Source organism: Manacus vitellinus, unplaced genomic scaffold (assembly GCF_001715985.3).
Source record: "Manacus vitellinus isolate BGI_N305 unplaced genomic scaffold, ASM171598v3 scaffold_24_pilon, whole genome shotgun sequence".
Classification (NCBI taxonomy): domain Eukaryota; kingdom Metazoa; phylum Chordata; class Aves; order Passeriformes; family Pipridae; genus Manacus; species Manacus vitellinus.
The window spans coordinates 11,189,162-11,211,301 of NW_021939798.1; the positions used below are offsets into that span (position 1 = coordinate 11,189,162).

At 52.6% G+C, this 22,140-nt stretch overlaps 1 protein-coding gene across 1 annotated transcript; it reads left to right on the top strand.

The window, feature by feature from the left end:
* The first annotated feature begins 16,110 nt into the window (after positions 1-16,110).
* On the top strand, positions 16,111-19,083 carry SOX9 (SRY-box transcription factor 9). The gene is given in 4 exon segments (XM_018073383.3): positions 16,111-16,595; positions 17,548-17,805; positions 18,307-18,614; positions 18,617-19,083. Coding segments are annotated over 4 exon segments (1,464 nt in total). The 5' UTR covers positions 16,111-16,164.
* Positions 19,084-22,140: the final 3,057 nt, after the last annotated feature.

Consider the following 22,140-nt stretch of genomic DNA (forward strand, 5'->3'; position numbering starts at 1 on the left):
GGAGGGAGGGGTCTGAGCCGGGATTTAGCAGTTTACCTCCAACGTTTGCCCGGAATTCTTTACGGCGCGGCTCGAAGTCGAGCTGAGAAGTTTCTCAAGCCCCTCATGCCCCGGTGCCAACCCTCACCCTGCAGCTCCCCACAGATTCTAGGAACTGCCCCGGAGCGAGGGAGGAATTTCTGTGCAGCCTCCCTACCTCGCCCTGTGCTTTTTGGCCGGGGCTGCCTAAAAACCACTTGGCCTGTCCTGGCAGCCAGGTGCCAAGGTATATATGTATGTCCCGACCCAAATGAATGGAGCTGCTGAATTAAGTGCTGCAGCAAAACCCTGCAGGACAATCAAACCCATTGATGGTGCTGCAGAGCCCAGAAGTCTCCGTTGCTCCGAGCCAGAGCTCCCACAGCAGAGCCCTCCTGGTCGGAGCCATCTCCCCTGTGGGATGGTCACCGGCCTCCTGCTTGGGCTCTTCTTGGGGAAAAGCCACTTCTCCCTGGAAACAGAAGTGCTGCCAGCCCAGCCAGGGCTGGAGTCTCCTCTGGGGCACCCACCACGTAGCTTGGAGCCCTCTCAAACGCTGCCCAAATAAATCCACGCTCCTTGGAAGAGGGAGTCTGCACACAGACCTGGTCCTGCAGGTCACTCAGTCCGCAGAAACCGAGCCCAGGTCTAAGGTGGGCCCAGCCCACGCCCTGGAGCCTGTGGGACTCAAGGCCACAGGGGCTGTGTGTCCCCTTGCTTTCCTCCTGCCACGCCAAGCAATCGGCTTCCAGCTGCCACGCCGAACTGGGGAAGGAGAAACCTTCCCAAAGGAAGGAATTTGGGAAGGAGAAACCTCGCTGCCACTCATCAACTGAGCAAATTCAATACGGGCAACCATAGACAAGGGATAAATACTAAAAAAAAAACCCTCGAGATGTCAATTTTACAGTTGCTCTCTGGCTCTTTGCTGACCATAACCACACTTTAAACAGTGTTTTATGATGCAAACAGTCAGAAACCTACTGCTGGAAGCTTTTGGAATGAGCTAGCCACTCTGCAGAGATAGGAGCAGCCCAGGTGGACACTCCAAGCCAGCTCACTGGGAGGCTGAGCCAGGGCAGGACGACTTGCTTGGCTCTGGGGCACAAACCACAGCCCCGAGCCATTGATGCTGCCCATCTGCATGTGAAAAAGCAAACACATAAATAAAAATTACCGTGAACAGGGCAGAAAACGATGCTGGAGAACGTTCCCACTGGCTTGGCTTCTCCTCAGCCCTGGAAGCAGAGCTGCACCACAGCCAGTGCTTGGCCAAAGCCACCCGGCCACCACTCGCCCACCCCGGTGCCCAGGGGCACGGGCTGGGCTGCAAACCCTCTCCCACCCACGCCTGTTGGGACAAGGGAGAGGCTGTGCTCCTGCAGCTTTGAAAAATTATTAATAAAATGCCAATGGGTTGCTCAGAGCTTCTGGTTTTTTGGAGGTTTTTGGTGTTTTTTTTTTTTTAAACTGGTTTTGAGTGACACAAACCCTCCTGTATTGCACAAACTCATCTGCCACCGGCCAGTTGTGCAAACAGCAGAGTTTGCTTTCTGCCAAGGACCCAAAAAAGCCAAGATGAGCCAAGAGCTGTGCTGGGTACCCAACCCGAAAGCTGCCACACACACACATGCACAAAAAGCAAACACAGCATTATTTTTTACTTCTTTTCTAGAAGTAGTGCCCTGTTCCCCTGTGTCTCCCTGGATCTGTCATTCTGGCAGCTTCAAAAGTTGTTCAGATGAACTGAGCCTTTGGCCACTTCTAAGCCTGTTTGGGAAAAGATGGAGCTCCTGAAGGATGGAGTTGTGTGACAGAAGATGGACAAGGAGAGGAAGGGAAGTTTATGGATGTGGTGACTGGGAAAGGACAACCTGGATGTAAGAGATTTTACCCAGAGAAAGCTTTGCTGATCACCTCAGAAATGGGAAAAGCTTCCCCCCCTACCCTGCAAAGAGAGGAAGAGTTCCTCTGTCCTTCACCCCACCTTTGGAACAAGGTGGATCAGATGGGAACAATTCCTTTCTAGCACTCTTGAGCCACGTGAGCAAGAGCTGCTCACCAGCCCAGAACAGGGTTTGGTGCCCCACCCAGCACTCAGCTCCTCAAAAAGCCTGGCCATGACCTCTCACACTCCTGGTAACCACATTCCTGCAGCCTGTGCCAGTGCCACTGCAAAGGCTGGGACTCTCCAGCGGGCAAAAACAGCCCCAAAGATCAGCAAGGTCCCAGCATGTCATCCAGAGGGATTCACCAGCCCCAAAGGGTTTCTCCACCACAGCAAACCCCAGAGATCACCCTGCACTACCAGCAGACCTCCCCGACTCAGCTCACCCTGCTGAAGATCACAATTACAGGGGAAAAAAAGACAAGGAGAGACAGGTGGCACACCCTAAAATAGAGAGGTTTTCATAATGGTTACACACTGGCCTGGGGCCAGCCCACAGCTCTGAAAGCTCGGGGGCAGGAGAAGGGATTTAGGAGCTCAACTCCACATTTCACAACTGGTCCCAGGCCTGCAGAGGGACCAGCCCAAACCCCACATCCAGGAGGCTGAAGTCAGATCTCAATCTGAATTTGGTGGCTTGGGCAAGTTTCAAGAATCACAAATTACCTCTACTTATTATTATTATTCATAATAAAGTGTTATTTCACGCAGGAGCTTTGAGGTTCATTGTGATCTGCAGAGAAGTGGCTGGAGCAGGGGCAGAATGCACAGCTGGCAGGAGCAGGTGGGGTTTGCATCGTCTCCAGCAGCTCCCAGGGCCGAACTCTGCCTGAACTCCACGATGGGAACACACCACGTGCACGTCTCAGCACCCCTGAGCTCCAGAGCAGCCCCCAGGCTGCAGACACTGACCCCCCATTCCCCCTCCTGGCTACACAAGAGCAGCAGCTCAGCCTCCTGATCTTCACCATGAGCACCACCAGGCTTGTCCCCTGTGTGACAACAAGCCCAGGGCTGGCTCCTGGTCTTCTGCCAGGGAAGAAATTTCTCCAGCCAGGAGCAGGGCAAGGTCAGACACCGAGCCAGTCTGGTGCCACCCACACTGCTCCAGTCTGCATCCCGCTGGGCTCTGGGCTAAACCCCTGTGAACATGGGTGTCTAGTTCTTCTGCTTGTACTACCCTATTTTGGGAGTTTGTTTAGTGAAAGAAGAACCAAAATTGCAAAATAAATATGTTATTTCAGCCTTAAAAAAGGAGGGAGAGCCGGAGCCTGGGGAGGACCCACTGGTGCACCTCTTTGCAGCCTGACTTCCAACAGGTTTCCAAGGGCTCAGCCTGAGCTGCTGAACATCCTCACAATGAGCCAGCCCAAGCCAGCAAACCCCTCAGTGTTCCCTGGAAAAGCACCAGAGAAGCAGATTGTGCTGATGCCAACAGCTCCACCCACTCCAAACCTGACCCCAACCCCTCCATGGACACTTTTGCTTCTCCTCTGCCTTTCACAGAATCCCAGAATGGTTTGGGTTGGAAGGGACCTTAAAGTTCATCAAGTTCCACCCCCTGCCATGGGCAGGGACACCTTCCACTAGCCCAGGTTGCCCCAAGCCCCATCCAACCTGGCCTTGGACACTTCCAGGGATCCAGGGGCAGCCACAGCTGCTCTGGGCAACCTGTGCCAGGGCCTCCCCACCCTCACAGGGAAGGATTCCTTCCCAATATTCAATCTAAAGCTGCCCTCCTTCAGCTTAAAGCCATTCCCATCACCCCATCCCTGCTTACCTTTGCAAAATGTCCCTCTCCAGCCTTCCTGTATGTCCTCCTTAGGTCCTGGTACTTCCCTGGCACTGCAAAGCCTCCCTGTGCCATCCAACCCACACAGCCAGGTCGGGGAGATCAGACCCACACCCTCCAGGCTGGAACTGCCCATCCTGCTCCTCAGGCCCTTCACAAAGGAGCCCTCATTTCCCAGGGCTGGATGAACAATCCTCGTCCTGGCCAAGGACACCAAACCCCGAGCAGCCCCCGCAGACGCTCAACGGCATCACACTCAAGGAGTGGGTAATTAATGCTGAAAGGTGTGATTGCAGCCAAGCAGGCTGGCTAATCACCCCCTGATTTTGGCTAATCACCGCCTGATTTTGGCTAATCACCTCCTGATTTGCTCTAATGTCCCGCATCATTCAGAAATACAATCTGAAGGTGGTGGGAGGGACTAGCTGCCATTCCTATGGAAATGCAGGATCCCTTTCCATGTCTAAACACTACAACTCCCCTATTCAGCAGGCCAAGGCCAAGTTCCCAAGCTGAGGAAAGTGGATGTATTTTTTCCTGCAGCAGGTCAAACGTGGCTCTGCAATTCCGTGATCCTTTCCAGGGTACTGTATTAGCAGTTGGATTGGGAAAAAAACACTTAGGAGTCAGTTTGGTACCTCTGCCTCTCTTAAATCATAAGAAAATACCCATTTCCTATTCCTGCACTGCTGTAACACAGAGCTGTCCCCCCACATGGACACAGCCAGACCAAGGCTGCTCAACTGATGCAGCTCAGAGCACAGGTAAAGAAAAGGAGGATGTGCTATAGCTTGGAGATTTCTTTATCACAGATTATCAGCTCCGTGGATCTTGCAAAGCCATTAAAATGATGGATGTGACTATTTTGTGTCCAGAGATGCCACAACAAAACAGTTTTTTAAAAGCTCAGTACAAACCAGAGCCCTTGTCTTGTGTACAGGGTATTCTGTCAGTGCACTGTCTCGTGGATGGGTCAGATAAACAGCTGGGGTTGTGTGTGATGAGCTGGAGGCCACAGGGAACCATCTGATTTGACCTCAGGGAACTGTCAGTGGCTCACTGAAACTCAGAGCCCCAAGGCCACCAGAGCTGGGACCTCAGTGGAGTAGGTAGTGCTCAAAAATGACACAAGACACGCTGAAACCTACCCCCCATCACCCGTTCCTGATCCCACCACACCCTTCCATCACCCATTCCTGACCCCCAACAACATCTTCCTCCTGAACAGGCCACCCCCTGGCACAGCAAGGCACAATCACCTGGCAAAGCTCTGCAATGTCCTTGGCTGGGCTCCCTGTTTGCACACCAGGAGCAGGCAGTGGGAAGCTGCCACTGGGCTGACATCCCACCCTCTCTCCTGCAGACCTGGGAGCCCATCACCAGCCACCCTGTGCTGGGACAGCAAACCCTGGGGTGTTGTCCCACCCTGTGCCAAGGAGACCAGAAACCAGGATCTCACTTGGCAAACAACGATGCTTTCCTGCCCCTTTGCAGCAGGTCATCGCTCTCCCTCCCCTCTTTAATTAATGGAAACAATCCCTCTGCAAAAACACTCCTGGTTTTACAAGCCGGGAGGGCTCACACACCTTCCCCCTCGCAGGGAGCCCTGAGGGGTGAGCAGGGTGAGCACAGGCACAGACCTGCCCTCTCCTCACACGGGATCCTCTCGGGTGACCCTGGATCCCACGGGACTGTTTGCTTTGGATGCCACGCCGGCGCTGGGTTCGCTGTTAGTCAAACTGACCTTTCCTGTTTTCTGAGTCAACGGCCCCGGATCAGGCAAGTCAGGCACAAGATGTTGAAAATTAATCACCAGCAGGGGCTGACGGGAAACTGCCTGATTGGAGAAGTGGCATCTGGTGGGAGCACCGGCCTCGGTCCCTCAGCTGAAGAGAACACCCCTCATGTTCTACTGAAAACCCTCCCTGGGGCCACGGCGAGCAAAGAAACCCCCCAGAAAGCTCCCAGAGTGACCCCCCCAGCAGTGACACCCCCAGCAGTGACCCCCTCAGCAGTGACACCCTCAGCAGTGACCCCCCCAGCAGTGACACCCTCAGCAGTGACACCCCCAGCTCGGGGCAGCTGAAAGCACTCAGCATCCTGCAGGGTCAAAGCCTGAGGTTAATCCTGAGCACTGGATTCCCCCAGGACAGCCCTGATCGAGGGTGGCAGCACCAGGCAGGGAGTTAATGGGTCAGAGCTCCATCAGCCCAATGCACCAGACTCCCCTAAAATAGCCCAAAAACATCTGATATTTGCCTGAAGAGCCTTCCCCAGACAGAGAGGTCTCCTCTCACTCCACAGTCACCCCGTTGTCCTCCTGGCTTTTTCTTCCACAAATGCTGCCAGACCAGTAGGACTGGATTTGATTCTCTTTGGGAGATTTCTTTTTTTTTTTTTTTTTCCTCCCTATCCCAAAATATCCCTCCTGCCCCAGTAATACAGAAAAAATGTGGGTGTTTCTGTGCAGTTTCAGGTAATTTTGGAGACCTCAGATTTGTCACCTCTTCAGGGCCTGTTGTTCAAGCTGTCTCAGAAAAAGAAAGCTCATGGAAATTATTTGGCCTGGCCAGGTCCAAACCTGGACCATCTGACCTCAAATGATAAAGGATCTGATTCTGGACAGTCTTTGAGCCAACTAAGGACAAATAAGCAAAGAACTCAATAAAAAGCCCATGAGGAGCTGAATGTGCAGCAAGAAACAGGATCCTGCCTCGCTATGAATAGTCCTGTGGATTCTCTGGGGTCTAGTACAGAGAAGTGCACATTGCTGTGCTTTTTCTCACCAGTGTTTAACTGTATCTCTACAAATTACAAAAAAAAAAATAAAATAATTTCTTCAACATCCTCTTTGTCAAATTTGGCAGAAATTGGAGCAGGAATTCCAAAGGGGGACACAGGACAGTGATGAGGGAGAAGGAGACACATATCCATACCTGTATCTTGTTTGGTTTGAGTTCAGACACAAAAGGGATGCTCAGAAGCCTCACTAATAGATTGAAAAAAACCAAACCCAGCTGTTTTCTAAAGAGCAAACATTCCCCAGTACCAGGCCCTGGGGCTGGTGCTAGGAGGACAGTCCCATCCCAGGGCTGGCAGAGCAGTGCTGTCCCAGCCAGGGCTGATCCCAAAATCCTCCTTTGTTTCTCAACTTTGAGTTTTCTTTGACTTTTTTTTTTTCTCCTTTTTCTTTTCTTTTTTTTTTTGCAAGGTAACAATACCTCCTTTCAGGCTCTGCCAAAGCCCTGCTCAAGCCCACTCAGATAAGAGCTGGCAGGAAAGGTAACTGCCATCAATATTTTGGTGAATGTTAACTACCTGAGGACAGGCTGGGAGGGGGATCCCAACAGTCGGGCGCGAGCACCTGGGCTACGTTTGAAAACACCACATTAAAAGTCATCTCCCTGCCCAGATCCCCCTGAACTCCCACCAGAGTCTCTCCAGGGGCTGCAAAGACAGCGCTGAGCGAGTCAGGGCTGAGTCTGCAGTGGGGCTCCACACCAAGGTAGGTTCTCACGGCGCTTCTCTTGCGGCCCTTCCCTCCTCCCCACCGCAGCATCCCCCTCAGCCAGAGCTTGTTCTGGAGAAGTGTGGCAGGCAGGACTCGCAGCCCTAAATTCTCCAGCGCAGGTTTCAGAATTAAACGCTAAAAACCAAAATAAAACAGGACTGGGGACGTCTTTTTGTCTCCTGGGGCTTCCCCCAGAGCTCCCTCGCCGGGCTGGTCAGGGGCAGCACCTGATTCCATCCTTTTCTTCAAAGGCAACCCCGGGTTGGTGTGTTGGGAGCAGGAAGCTGGGATCACGATAGAGAGTGGTTTGAGACTGACAGCAAATGAAACTCCACGCCAAGGTACATATACACCCTTCGGAGACGTATTTATAATAGGGTTTTTTCCTAAACCCAGAAAATATAACGATATTCTGTCATGCAGTCCGAGACTTTCTGTGTTATTATTAAGACATAGCAAACATTTCTAGGTATAAAAAACTGGGAGCTGGAGGGTGTTATTCTCAGAATAAACTTTTCCCACTTAGCAGCAGGATGAGTTTTTTTCTCATGTTCGTGCAAAAAAAAAAAAAAAAAGTACGATTTTTGCCAAGCAAAATGGCCAGAGCATATTTCTAATCTGTCACAGGTAGGAGAGGCAGGTAGAGAGACAGACGCAGAAAAACCAGTACTCCCTGCCCTCCCCACTTCTGCTTTTCTATCTCCTTCTCCTTTGCTCCAGTAGTTTTAACACCACGAGTGTTGAGCTATTTTTCTTCTCACCATAAGCTGCTCCTGCGACAGCCCTTCCTGCTTCCTTGCCACTCCAGCAAAGGAAAGCAGGAGGGAAATCGAACAAATTCTCCTCCTCTGCAAATTGTTAAATGAAAAGTAAATAAATAAACTGATCAAAAAGCAGTTCTGTTTGTGGATTATGCAGTGATTGGGAGAGAAATTAAAGCAGCACCCGAGCGGCTCCCGGGCTGTCCTGCCTCTTGTCCCTCCAGGTTGGGATGGAGACCTGGATCCCAGTCCAGCCCCTGGGCAGGCATTTAAAATCAGCTGGGATTTCATGTCAGCACCTCCTGAACAAGGCTCGTGGTGCTCACCCCAACCCCCCCGGCACCCAACGTGGAAAACTCCTGGAATTATCAGCACGGGGCAAAAAAGGGAGGAAAGGAGGGAAGCACCAGGAACGTGTCAGGGATGCTGGGAACAACCCACCAGCCCTGAGTGCCCGGTGTCAGCAATGTCATCCAGCTGCCACCACCAAAAACAGGCACCTTAAAAATCCCTTGGAAGGTTTTCCCGGGGGAAGAGGAGGCCGGGAACTGCTGGGAGATCCTGGGATGGAGCACCCTCAGCATCCCTGGGGAGCAGGGCTGGGAAAAGGCTCAGTGCTCACTCCTGGGGTTGCATCCCGTCCCTAAGGGATGGAGAGACACGGCCACATCCAACTGCAGAGACACCAGGGGAAAATGGGCCCAAGTTTCAGCAGAACGAGCCCAGAGCGTGGTGGGTTCAGCACCCCCGGGGTGGCATCGGGCACAGGATGGGACTCACACACCGAGAAGGGAGGGGGGCCCTGAGCACCCCCTTCCCCACAGCCCCGGGGAAGAAATACAGCACAAACCACGAAAAAATTATCTAAATTCTTAGACACGTCTCAAGATTTATGGCCTATGCAAAATAAAATATTTATAGAGTGCCTGGGCACAAAGTTCTGCACTTGGCATAGAGAGAGGACAGCAAGACCCAGCTCTAGGGCTGCCTGCATACGTGAGTCTGTCTTTAAATATATATATATATAACTAAAACAAATCCCTGTTTATTACTCAGTAGAGAAAACTGCAGGTTTTTTTACATAAATAATCCCAGTGTAAATAAACTCCCCACCCTGAGCAAACTCGAAGTGATCCCATAGCAGATTTCTCTATTTATCAAATAAATCACCCGTTCCACCCCAACATGGACCTGGCAGCTAGAATTTCCAAATCACTCAGGAGCAGCGCTGGGATGGGAGCTGGAAACAACCCAAACAAACAATTTTACAAGTTCCAGAAGCCGGGTCCGTCCCCCCCCCCCCAGCCCCATCCTCCCTCCCCCCTCCTCTCCTTTTTTTTTTTTTTTAATTTCTTTTTTTAATTTGACGAGCGGGAGGGGTGGGCGCTGCCACTGGCCCATAGGAAATCGGTGACCCGGGGACATCTGCAAGCCATTAGGACACAGACTTCAGGTAGCTCCCAGAAACACGTGCTGTCCACATTACACCCTCCAAGTATATTTCCACAACTTTACTTCTCCAAATAAACAGTCGGGCTCTCCCTGCATTAGCGAGGAGCTGCACAAACAGGTACAGAGAATGGCAGTTTTATTCCCCTTTCCAGTCCTGATGGATTTCTTGCGAGCTGCTGCCGGGGCCGTGTAATTTGAACTGTCGCTCGGAAAACAGAAGAGGGCCGGTTTAAAGTTCCGGCCGCTTGTTTGTGGGACGCGGGCGCGGAGCATCGCGTGGGACCCGCACGCGCGGTAGCTCACCCTGCACCCGGCCTGCTGCTCGCCAGAAAGGGGTGGGGGGGGGGGGGACAAACGGCCGAAATAAAACTGGAAACACGCAGATGTGTAAAAATTAGGATCGATCAGGGGTTATGTTCGGGTTGGGAGATTGGGGGTTTTTTAAATTTCTGAAGAAATTCTGCTTCTCTTTAACCTCGCTGAGAGAGGGAGATTTCACAGCGCCCAGAGGGGATGTGTGGCTGATGGCACAGTGACCACAGACTGTGACACTGATGCTGTACCATTCATTTACAGGGAAAAAATGGATAAAAATAGGGAGAAGATGACAGTGATCACTTGCTTCCAGTGTTCCCCCCAGGGCTTTCTGCCCTTTCTGGAGAGCTCGTATTGTTGCGACTGAAAACCCCGTCTTTTGTCCTCATTACTGGAGCTTTGCTTTTGGCTTTGATCACTTTTCCCCCCCCAAGTGATTCGAACCAGATTGATTTATCTTTGCAGCTGATGGGGAAGCACTTCCAGCCCTGGCTGACATCCGGGGGATGCTGTGCCTGGAACACGCGGCAAAGCCACCGCCGGCAGCACAACGGGCACGGCTGGGCAGGCCAAAAGTGCTCCCACAAGCTAAAGGTGCACCTTGGGGTGGGGGGAGGAAGAAGAAATTAATAACTCTCCTCTTTCTCTCTTAGGAGGGGAAAAAAAAAAAAACCTTTGGGGAGGGTATTTCCATCCCACTTTAACCGAGACGGATAAATTTTCCATTTAGTCAAGTTCGGAGCCAAAACGCCTGTGAGCAAATAAATAAATAGACAAATAAATAAATAAATAAATAAATAAATAAATGCTTCTCCCTAAATGTAGCACTTTAATCTCCAGAAGTGTAAAAAAAAATAAAAAAAGATAACCAGAGCGTTTGTGAAGTCCAAGGTTGCGCGCGGTGGTTTCCAGCTGTGGGAGAAAGGGAAGGGAACAGCAAAGAGGTTCTTTCTCCTCGCTATGGTGGAGGCTGTGCCGCAGCCAGGGAATGTTCAAACCCCTCCGGAGCTCGGAGATCCCGACTCCAAAATGGGAGTGAGGGTAAACCCACCCCTGGGCTTTCCTGCGGGGGAGCAGCTCCGCAGACTGGGGACCTGCCCATCAGTGCTGGTACTTCTTGGTAGAAAAGCAAAAAATCCCCATTTTTCACCTCTTTTTCTCAGATTTTTAGCACTCCCAAAGCTTTTTTCCAAGGGAAACCAGCCTTTCTCTGCTCACAACTCCTTTTCCGCCGCCTCCAGGACTCACCCCAACCCCGACTCCCTCCCCAGCAGGATCTGGCCCCCGGCGGCTTCGCCTTCCCAGGATTATTTTTTAAGTGGTAAATAAATCTCCACACGATTTCAAGCGCTGCTGCTTGACCAGCCCCGATGAGTGTGCAGGTATTTAATAGCTAAAACAGACAGACGTGGTCACATTAACGCTGCCACCCAGCCTGGAAATAATCGGGATCATTTCACCACAGCACCGGGATTATTGCTCCAAAACTCCTCAGCTTCTTTCACTTCACTCCACAGAGCGAGTCCATCAGGGTGGGATTTTTTAGGCATGAATTAAACCCAAATATCTTTCAGCCACTTGCCTTGGGGTCTTCAGGCTCCTGGTTACCTCATATACAGAAAAAGGGGGGAAAAAATGCCTGTCCACTGGTTTTCTCACCCATTCCCAGGCCAGGATTTGTCAAGCTTAAATCACACACCGTGTTGTCTCCAGCTCAGGGCGCAGCAGCTTTTGAGGGCCGTGTATTAGCACGACGAGGCAGAAAAAAGACTTTAAAAATTAATACAGTGACATAAATATCAAATACTATGGAATTCTCAGCTGGATTTACAAAATCAAAGACAATTCTGCCCCCGGTACGTCACCCATTGGCTACTGCCCTTTATCTCCTTTTTTTTTTTCACTGTGCAATGACCTTCTGATAAGGACGTGCCAGAATGTGCCTGAGAAACGCTCAGGCTTTTGAAAAATAAATAGATACAGGACAAAAAAGGGCAACCCTGTGCAAACCCCGCTGGGGAGGCCGTGGCAGAGGTGTCCAACACCTCTGGACCAGCTGGAATATGACACGGTGTCAAGGGCCGCCTCAGAAGGGGTTCAACACCAACCCCGTGCCCTGGGAATGGTGCCACAGCTCTCGGGCAGGTGAGCCCAAAAACAGAGCACAGGTTTCATCCCTGCAGCAGGAACTCTTCTGGCACTTAAGGCAGTAACACCTGGATTGGCACAACGTGGGATCCCTGCCCTGGAGGCCCGACCACGGCTGGGAAAAGGGGATGGGAGAAAAATGGGCTAAAACACGAAGGTTTTGAGCCACGCAGGAGAACGTTGAGCAGCGACAGAGGACAGGGCTGAGCCCTCCCGGCTCACAGCCCTCCTGCAGCACAGGGGGAAAGCCCCAGTGTGGGAGCATTGCTGTGGTTGGGGGGATGCAGCACTGCTCCCACCCCGAGGGAAATGGCCCTGTGTGGGAGGGGGTGACAGAGGGTGATAATTATTGCCACCGGGAGAAAACCATCCCGGATGGATCCAAAGGCACGGCCCCATCTGGAATTCCACGTTTCGTGCCATTGATCAGTGAGGGACAGAGTTTTGATACCGAAATTGGGAGAGGGGCTGCGGGAATGCTTTTGTTTCAGAGAATTCCACTCTAAGCCAAACCTCCCCGCTTTGCGCCCGTCGCAAAAAGAACCCCAGGACGGGGAGGCAGCACCAGCTTCTCCCTGGATTTCTCACCCCCTGGAGGATTCGTGGCGGGACACGGAGGCACCGCTGGCCCGTGTGAGGTCAGAGGGGACGGGGTGACATCACAACATCCCTGGTGAAGCTGCCACCCGTCCAACACCCACCCCACGGCCGGGGGGGCCGGAGGAGAGGCTGGACTTCACCAGGGAGCTGGATCAAACCCCCCCAGCTGCCACCAAACACCAATAAACCAGATCTTACTCCAGCACAGCTGATCTGAGACGCATCAACACCATAAGTTCTGAGAGAAAAACCTCCCCCAGAAGCCCCACACGGTGCTGTTCCCTCTTCTGCCCAAACTCCTGTCTCCTCCACTCCACTTGGAAAGATTATTTCCTAAAAAACAGTGATTTGATTTAGCACAAGGCAGGAAAAAAGCCATCAAACGAGGGCTCTAATCCTCGCTAACAATCTTTCCTGATATCTGAGCTCGCCACTTAGGGTAAAACAATGTTAATTCTTTCAAAAGAAAAGAAAACTTCAATCCTGACGGGAAAGCAGCAGCAGCTCAGCTGCTCCAAAGGAAACTTCTAACCCTGCAAAACGACTGTGATTAATCAGCTTGTCCACGTTGTCTAAATAGTCCATCGAACAGGAATTAAAAATAATAATCCAGAAATTATAAAATCACACACAATAACTGGAAAGCTCTTTCCCATTTCTCTTTTGTTTATTGTTCAAACTTGTCAAACCACTTTCTTTGGTTAAAACAGGCTGTTCGGGGATGAAAAGGCAGAGTCCCTTTCAGCAGATGGACTTTCAGAATGAAAAATGTTCTAATTATTACACTTTTCATTAAATCAATTATCCTCCCAAATTGTTCTCGTGTTTATCTCTGCCAATCAGCAGCAAAGCCATGGAACAATCTGTTGTCACCATATTTTTCTCCTCCAGGTACATTTGTTCAGATTTTTGCTACAGCAGCTCCAGCTGAGATAAGAACAATCTACTGCCTGCCTTTTCTTTGATGTCCTATAACAAACACATATATTAAACGAGATTTGTTGAGCTAAATTCCATCATGCACTAGACTAGAGCTGAAATTACCAAGGGAAAACCATTCAGAATTACCTCTTTTGCTCTAAATTTACCCGTTTCACTGCAAATAACGATACAAAACTCAGTGGATCTTCTCCAGGACCACTGAATATTTAGTAAAGTAAAGAAATATAACGCTGGGAAAAGCGTCCTCCGTGCTTCAGGCACAAGAAACCCCAAATTCTCACGAAGAAAAACCCCACAGTCCCCCTGTTCCTTCAGACAAAGGCTCTGGAAAGAGGACAGACACTTACCTTTAAACTCACCCAAAGAAAAAACTACTTCCCAAAAGTTTGCAAGCAAAAAAAAAAATTATTATTATTATAATAATAATCATCATAATAATCTCAGGGAAAGCTAAAGACAACCAGGGTCTACCAGGGAGAGGGTTTCAACTGCGTTTATTCAGAGCTCCTTCCCTGCTGCCTTTTTCTTTTTTTTTTTTTTTAATATACTTTTTTTTTTTTTCACGTGCCGTTTCCAATACCTTCAAACCCCCTCGTTAAGGTGACGGCGACAATCGCGATACGGGATCCCCGCCGGGACACGGCCCCGAGCGGCCGCTGCCCCGAGGATTGTCCGGCGGGACAAAGGCTGCAAATTAAAGCAGCAAATTAAAGCAGCTTCGATAAAGCCCCAACTTTAACGCTCGAGTTGAAATGAAAAATTATGGGCTGCGCAGTTCGTAAAGGGAGAACCGGCCGAAGGTCTCTCCCCCCCGAACACGCTGCGGAGCCCAGGGCGAAGGGGAGGGAGGCGGGAAGGGGGGGCAGCTTTGGAGCTGCCTTCGCACTCAACAGCTCCCACCAAAGCCCCCTCTCCTGGAACCTTAAAAACGGGATCTGCTTTACTGCCCACCAAGATAATGCCTCAGAGTGACCCCTCCGCCGCCAGCATCCCTCAGGTTTAATCCTTATCCGCGCGGAAGAGCCGCTTGCTAAGGAAAATGAGACCGTGTGATCCACAGAAATCCATAAAGATTATTTCTGTTGAGAGAAATATTTGCGCTTATCCACAGATAACGCCGGGAAGCTCCCGGCGCTCCTTCGCTTTTGTTGGTTTGTTTCGATGACAAAAAGTTGGTCAACTCGGCAAAACTTTTTTTTTGGGGGGGGGAAGAAGAAGAAGAAGGGGGAGGCCGCTCCTTCCACCGCAGGGTCTCCAGCCTGGGCTGGTGCGGGAAAGGGATGCGGGACCGGGATGCGGGAAAGGGATGCGGGTCCCACACCGCGCAGCAGCCGAGCCCGGTCCGGCCCCGCGGGGAAGGACGAGACGGGACCACTAGGCTGAGAAATAGATATAGAAGAAAAAATATATAATAATATTATATCAACGTATAAATAAATAGTTATAAAGAGGAATAATAATAATAATAATAATAATAATATAATAATAATAATAAAGGGGGACGCGGTGGGGTGTCGCAGGCGGAGGGGGCGCTGCCGGACGCCCTCAAAAAAAAGTTTTAAAAAAAGAGAAAAAGAAAATAAAAGAAAGAAAAGAAAAAGCGGATCGGGGTATTTTCGGGTAGTTTCGGGGTTCCCCACCACCCCTCTGCCCCCAGCGGGGGCGGCACCGGGACGGGAACGGAACCGACACCCGCCGCAACCCCCTCCCCGCTCCCTTTCGCGCCGTTCCTGAGCCTCTGGCGCTCTCGGACGGGCGCGGTCCGCCGCCACCGCGGGGGAATTCGCGGGGGACCCCCCCGGGAAAGCAGCAGCGGTGGGACGGGATGGGATGGGAATGGGATGGATGGGACGGGACGGGATAGAGGGGGGGGGGTCCCCCCACCGCCCTCCGCTCTGCCGCACGGCTGGAGCTGCTTTTCCCCCCGGAGCCGCGGCGCTGGATGGGATGGGATCGGGATGGGATGGGATGGGATGGGATAGGGGGTTAAAGGGGGGTTGTCCGTGCGCGCTCCCGCGGCCCCTCCCGGCGTGGGTGTGCGCGTGTGTCCCGTCCCCCCCTCCGGCACCGCGGCCCCGCCCCTCGCGCGCGCGCGCGGGGGGGCCGGCCAATTTTTGCGGCGGGGCCCCGCTGCCCCCCGCGCCGCGCTCCCCATTGGCGAGCGCGGCCCCCCGCCCCCGCGCGCGGCCCCGCGCGGGCTATTTTTAAAGGCGCGCGGCCCCGCGCCTGCGGCCGCAGAGCCCGCGCTGGAGACCGGCGGGGCTGCCCTCCTCCCTTCCCCTGCCACCCCTACACGGCCCGCGACGCTCCGCCACGGCGAGAAAAAGTTTCCTCTTCTACCCCTTCCTCCTCGTTCTGGAGTTTTTTGGGTTTTTTCGCTTTTTTTTTTTTTCGTCTTTTTGCTTTTAATCTTTTTTTTTTTTTTGACTGAAAGTAATAAAAAAGTTTTCGCCGACTTTTCCTTTTTTTTTTTTTTTTTTTTTTTTTTGCCGGCTCTTTCCTTTCTCCCGCCGCTGGTTTGAAGCTGCGCTTCGTTTCTTCCCTGAAGTTTTGCCTTTTTTAACTCTTCGCCCGCCCACTTAGCTTCGACTTTTTTCGATTTTCTTAAAAAAAGAAAAAAAAAAAAAAGGCAAAACTTTTTTTCGTCCCTTGATCCCCCCCCCGGCCGCTTTCTCGCATGAATCTCCTCGACCCTTTCATGAAAATGACAGAAGAGCAGGACAAATGTATCTCCGACGCCCCCAGCCCCACTATGTCGGATGACTCCGCCGGGTCCCCCTGTCCCTCTGGATCCGGGTCGGACACGGAGAACACCAGACCCCAAGAAAACACCTTCCCCAAGGGGGACCCGGACCTGAAGAAGGAGAACGACGAGGACAAGTTCCCGGTGTGCATCCGGGAGGCGGTGAGCCAGGTGCTGAAGGGCTACGACTGGACCCTGGTGCCGATGCCGGTGCGGGTGAACGGCTCGAGCAAGAACAAGCCGCACGTGAAGAGACCCATGAACGCCTTCATGGTGTGGGCGCAGGCGGCCCGAAGGAAGCTGGCGGACCAGTACCCGCATCTGCACAACGCCGAGCTCAGCAAGACCCTGGGCAAGCTCTGGAGGTGAGCGCGGGGCCGGGATGATGCCGGGGGGGACCGCGGGATGCTGCGGGGGCTGCGGTTGCAGAGTCCGCTCCAGCCTGGACCAGCGGTCGCGGGAGGCAGAGGATGTTCCCAGCCTGGAAGAGTCGCTGAAAACTTTTGCATGTGCTGGCGAACTTGTTTGGCGCAGGAGAAGCCAGAATAGTAGGGGGAAAGTAGGGAAAGCGGTTTCCCGTGGCCGCTTTCTGGTCTTGGAAGCGGTTTCTTTTCCCCGAGCGATGCTCGGGAACGGAGGGGGCACCGTGCGGGCCTGGCGGAAGCCCCGCCGGCCGTGCGAGCGGGGGCTGCCCGGCGCTGTTTGTTTTTGTGCTCACCGGGTCCAGAGGAAATGATGCGGTTTGGGGATTGCATCAGCTCGGGCCCGGGAGGGAGGAGTGTCGGGAGGCGGGGCGATGCGGGGGCGCTGGGAGGGGGCGGCGGTGCCAAGCTCCGGAGTTGGGTGGCGGCGGCGAGGGCGCATGGCCGGGTGGCCTCGACTGCCAAAATAAGCAGGGAGGGGAGAAAAACAGAAGGCAAGTGAGTCACCTGGCCACCGCGCACATCTGTGACTGCCACAAGGGGCGGGGGGGGGAGATCCTAAATTTGTGGCAGGAGGAGAAATGAGTGAGCAAACCTGGCCCTGGCAGGCAGCGATGGGGCTGTCCCCAAAGCACCCGGGGACAGGGACATGTGCCCACGGGGTGGGGAGGGCGAGGGCTGGACCCCGGTGCAGCTCCCGCACCTCTTGCCTGGCCACTGAAGCAACCTGGGGGGTGACAAGCAGCGAGTGCCCCATGCAGGGGGCTCGGCATCGTGGGGGGCTTTGCATCGCCAGCGGGGGAATCCAGGGGAGAGACGCGAGCTGGTGTTAACGCGCTAATGCCCCCTCCCTGAGCCGCAGCTGACCCCTCGCACCCCCCGTGTCCCCCCCCAGGCTGCTGAACGAGAGCGAGAAGCGTCCCTTCGTGGAGGAGGCTGAGCGGCTGCGGGTGCAGCACAAGAAGGACCATCCCGACTACAAGTACCAGCCGCGGCGGAGAAAGTCGGTGAAGAACGGGCAGTCGGAGCAGGAGGAGGGCTCGGAGCAGACCCACATCTCCCCCAACGCCATCTTCAAGGCGCTGCAGGCCGACTCCCCGCAGTCGTCCTCCAGCATCAGCGAGGTGCACTCCCCCGGGGAGCACTCGGGTAGGTACCCACGCACCCACGAGGCATTTTGGGGGGGGACGGCGCAGCTACAGCTCCCTAAGAAAAGTTGCAGCCCAAACCGGCTGGGATTGGGTAAGGGAGGGAAAAGGAGACCCAGAAATGCAGTGAGAAGTGAGAAGTGGGGCAGAGCTGCCCACAAGCTTTGCCCGTGGCACGGGCACGTGCCACTGCAGCCACTTGCACCCCCCCCCTCACCCCGTGCACGTGAGAAACGTAAAGTTACGCTTTAAAATAAATAAATAAATAAATAAAAAGCACCCTAAAAACTTGGCCCACGTTACAGCTCACATCTGAGGGCTCAGTTATTTCAGCCAGTGCAGCAGGCTGGTGCTGACAGGGCTCACGTCTGAGCCCCTCACACCTGGGAGTGTTACCCCACACGACCACAGGCACTGTTCCTCTGCCCCCCATGGGGGGGTTAACCATTAACTGAGTTATCACAGCGACACCCCCTCACCCCTGTCCCCCTTCCTTCCTCCCACAGGGCAGTCACAGGGCCCCCCACGCCCCCCACCACCCCCAAGACGGACACGCAGCCCGGCAAGCAGGACCTGAAGCGGGAGGGCCGCCCCCTGCAAGAGGGTGGCCGGCAGCCCCCCCACATCGACTTCCGAGACGTGGACATCGGGGAGCTGAGCAGCGACGTCATCTCCAACATCGAGACCTTCGACGTCAACGAGTTCGACCAGTACCTGCCTCCCAACGGGCACCCGGGGGGCCCAGCCGCGCACGGCCAGCCCGGCCAGGTCACCTACACGGGCAGCTACGGCATCAGCAGCACGTCGGGCTCCCCGGCGCCGGCCACGTGTGGATGTCCAAGCAGCAGGCGCAGCCCCCGGCGCAGCCGCAGCCCCCGGCGCAGCACGGGCTGCCGGCGCTGAGCGGGGAGCAGGGCCCGGCGGCGCAGCAGAGGACGCACATCAAGACGGAGCAGCTGAGCCCCAGCCACTACAGCGAGCAGCAGCAGCACTCCCCGCAGCAGATCAACTACAGCTCCTTCAACCTGCAGCACTACAGCTCGTCCTACCCCACCATCACCCGCTCCCAGTACGACTACACCGACCACCAGAACTCCGGCTCCTACTACAGCCACGCGGCGGGGCAGGGCAGCGGCCTCTACTCCACCTTCACCTACATGAACCCCACGCAGCGCCCCATGTACACCCCCATTGCAGACACTTCGGGGGTCCCCTCCATCCCCCAGACCCACAGCCCGCAGCACTGGGAACAGCCCGTCTACACGCAGCTCACCAGGCCCTGAAGCCGCCAAGGAAAGCGGGAAGAGAAAGAAAAAGAAATTTCGAGAAAAACAAACAAACAAAACAAAACAAAACAAAAAAAAAACAAATCAGAAAAGCGTGAAGGCAGCGAGAAGAACTTCCTTCAGACTTTTTTTTTTCCTTCTTTGAATTTGAAATAATAATTAAAAAGAGACGCTCAAGTGAAAGCTGGCGGGGAGGAGAGAGCGCCTCGAGCCTTCTGCACTACAGCATCCTCCAGGACCCGCCTGAGAGCCAGCAAAACTCGGTACACACTTGCCAAGGACTGGACTTGAACTCTGCTTTCAGCATGGAGAGGAGATTCCTACCCAACCCGCCCAGCTGTCTTGTTCTCTGGACTTTTGTAATGATTTTTTTTTTTTTTAGCAGTAACTAAAGGAAAAAAAAAAAAAAAGAAAAAAAAATGGGGGGTAAAAAAGAGAAAACTCAGAGTCCTCTGTGAGGAATATTCTCTATTTTAAATATTTTTAGTATGTACTGTGTATGATTCATTACCAATTCGAGGGGATTTATACGTATTTTTTAGAGATTTTTTTAAGACGCTCTTATTTTTCCAACAGCTTAAAAAAAAAAAAAAAAAAACGACACTTAGTGGAGCAGCGCTAGGCTTTCTTGCAGTCAGAGGTATTTTTGTATAGATAAGTGTCTTTTTTTTTTTTTTTTCTCTCTAAAAATAAAACTAAACCAGCGTGCTTTGACCTGGGAACCAAGCTCTGTACGTGGGCAGCGTCGGGCACAGCGCTGGGCAGCGCTCGGGCTGTGCAGGGACCAGCATGGGAGAGGCTTTATTTTTCTAACTCGTAGCAAAAACCAGCCAGGAGAAGAGTTTCTCCGCTTTATTTTTTAATAACCTCGAGCCTTAAGAAAGAAAAACAAAAAAAAAAAAGATTTAAATCAACTGGGCCCCAGCCCGAGGCGCTGGGGAGAGGCCTTAAAGCAGCCCCGGGGGAATCCCCGGGCCCCAGCTCTGCCTGGCCCTGGGCTGGGGGGGCTGAGCTCCACCCCCCCCGGGCACCCCTGGCCACCCCAGGCCTGATGCAAAGCCCGTCCAGGGGCTCCTCTCTGCTTGCAGGACATCACAGATACTTTAAATTATTTATTTTGGGAGAAGAGCAGTTTTTAATCACAATTTTCCTCGGGTTTTTTTTTTGATCTCCCCTCTATTTTAAGTCCTTTCAAAAGCGATTGCATTAGTCAGAGCATTATTTGGAAGGTAACCGTGCCTGTTAAATTATGGTCTTGAACTGTAACCAGTCCTTTATTTATCTCTTTAATTCTTTTTTTTTTTGTTGTCGTTGTTATTATTATTATTATTATTCTTTTTGGAATCTGTGTCCTGGGTTTGTACAAACTTGTGCTCTTCCTTTTTTTTTTTTTTTTTTTTTCTCTTTTGTCTTAAGGATGAACTGGAAAAAAAAAATAAGATTTGTACAAACTAAAGATTGCAAATGTAGCGTATCACTGAATCATTTGCCTTGTTTTCTGCCTCAGCTCTCTGGGACACACGAGCTCGTGCGAGGACGAGACCCAAGGCCCCAGCCCTGCCTGGGGGTGGCTCTGTTTTAGCCTTCCATCCCCCCCAAAACTGCCTTCAGAGCTGGGGGGACACTGACTTTGGTGAAGCTGTGGCTGAACAGTTAAGGATTGCTTTTTAAAAAAGACAGCAAACTTTTTTTATTTAAAAAAAAAATGATATATTTGTTAACAATTTTTTTTTTTTTTTTTAGGGATTCAGTAGAAGAAAAAAAAATCTTAAAGCACTCTTATAATATGGCATCTTTCTATTTCTGTATAAAAGCAGATCTTTTTAAAGTATTTCTGTAACTTAAAAGACCTGTCATTTAAATCATATTTTGTCTTTAGGTAAGTTTGGTTTGGTTTGTTTGCAAGATCCTTCTCTCTGTGAAACTTACCTTTTTTTTTTTTTGTATATTATTGTTTGCAATAAATATACATTGTATTAAAAATTAAACCATGCCCCAGGTGTCTGATTCATTATCAGCCTCCAAGGAGCACTGGGGCCAAGCTGGAGCCCTGGGATGGTTTTGGGTTCACTGATGGGGTTTGGGGTGTCCCTCCTCTTTTATCAGGGCAGGCTCTGAGTGCAGCATCCCAGGGAAACCAGAGCCAGGGAATAAATGGGAGCTGGAGATGAATAAAGCCAGACTGGACAGTTCAGGGGCTCCAGCTGTCCCCCAGCCCCACTGGCTCTGATCCCTCTCCCTGGGTTGTCTGCTCTGAGCTGCCTGGCTGGGGGGGATGCTGAGCACCAGATGGGGGGAAAGGCTTTCAGGTCATTCTTACAAAACTGCTGCAATCCTCCAATCCTGCCAAACACAACCCCATCAGCCCAGACTGATCAAAAAGCCGAGATCTCCTGAAGAGCCAAGCAGGACATGTGCCATCCTCGAGGATCAGTGTCACTGCTCATCCCCGGGCCATGGTCCCCCAGAAACACAGCACAGACACTCCAGGAAGGAAAGACCCCCCAGCTCAGCCAGACATTGCTTTTCCTATCAAATCCATCCCAAATAAATCACTATCAAATCCATCCCAAAGAATCACTAAATCCTCTGGGGCAGCTCAGGGTGCTCCAGGCAGGCCCCAGCCCATGGCTTTGCCACCTCACCCCACTGCTGGTGTCACTGCAGAGCTCGCTGGTGACACCAGTCTGTGCAGGTCCCCTCCCTGACTGTCCCTCCAAGGCCACAGTTTTCACACGTGAAAACTCCTGCAGAAGTGTCCCAGCCTGTCCCAGACTCCACGGGGAGCTGGCACAGGGCAGCCCCACGCCAGAGCCGAGCTGCTGTGGGGCACCTCGAGGCACAGCACACAGCCCCAGCCCCCCAGGCTGGGCAAACCCCACTTTGCCAGCAGTTTATCCTCTCTGCACTCTTTCCCTGGCTGAAAAGCCATCCTGATCCCAGCAGCGAGCCCTGCTCCGGAGCCCCGGAGCACACGGAGCTCGTGGCCACCACACCGAGCCTCCCCAGCGGGGTGAGACGTTTTTACACTTCAGCCGGTTCCCTGCCAGGGGT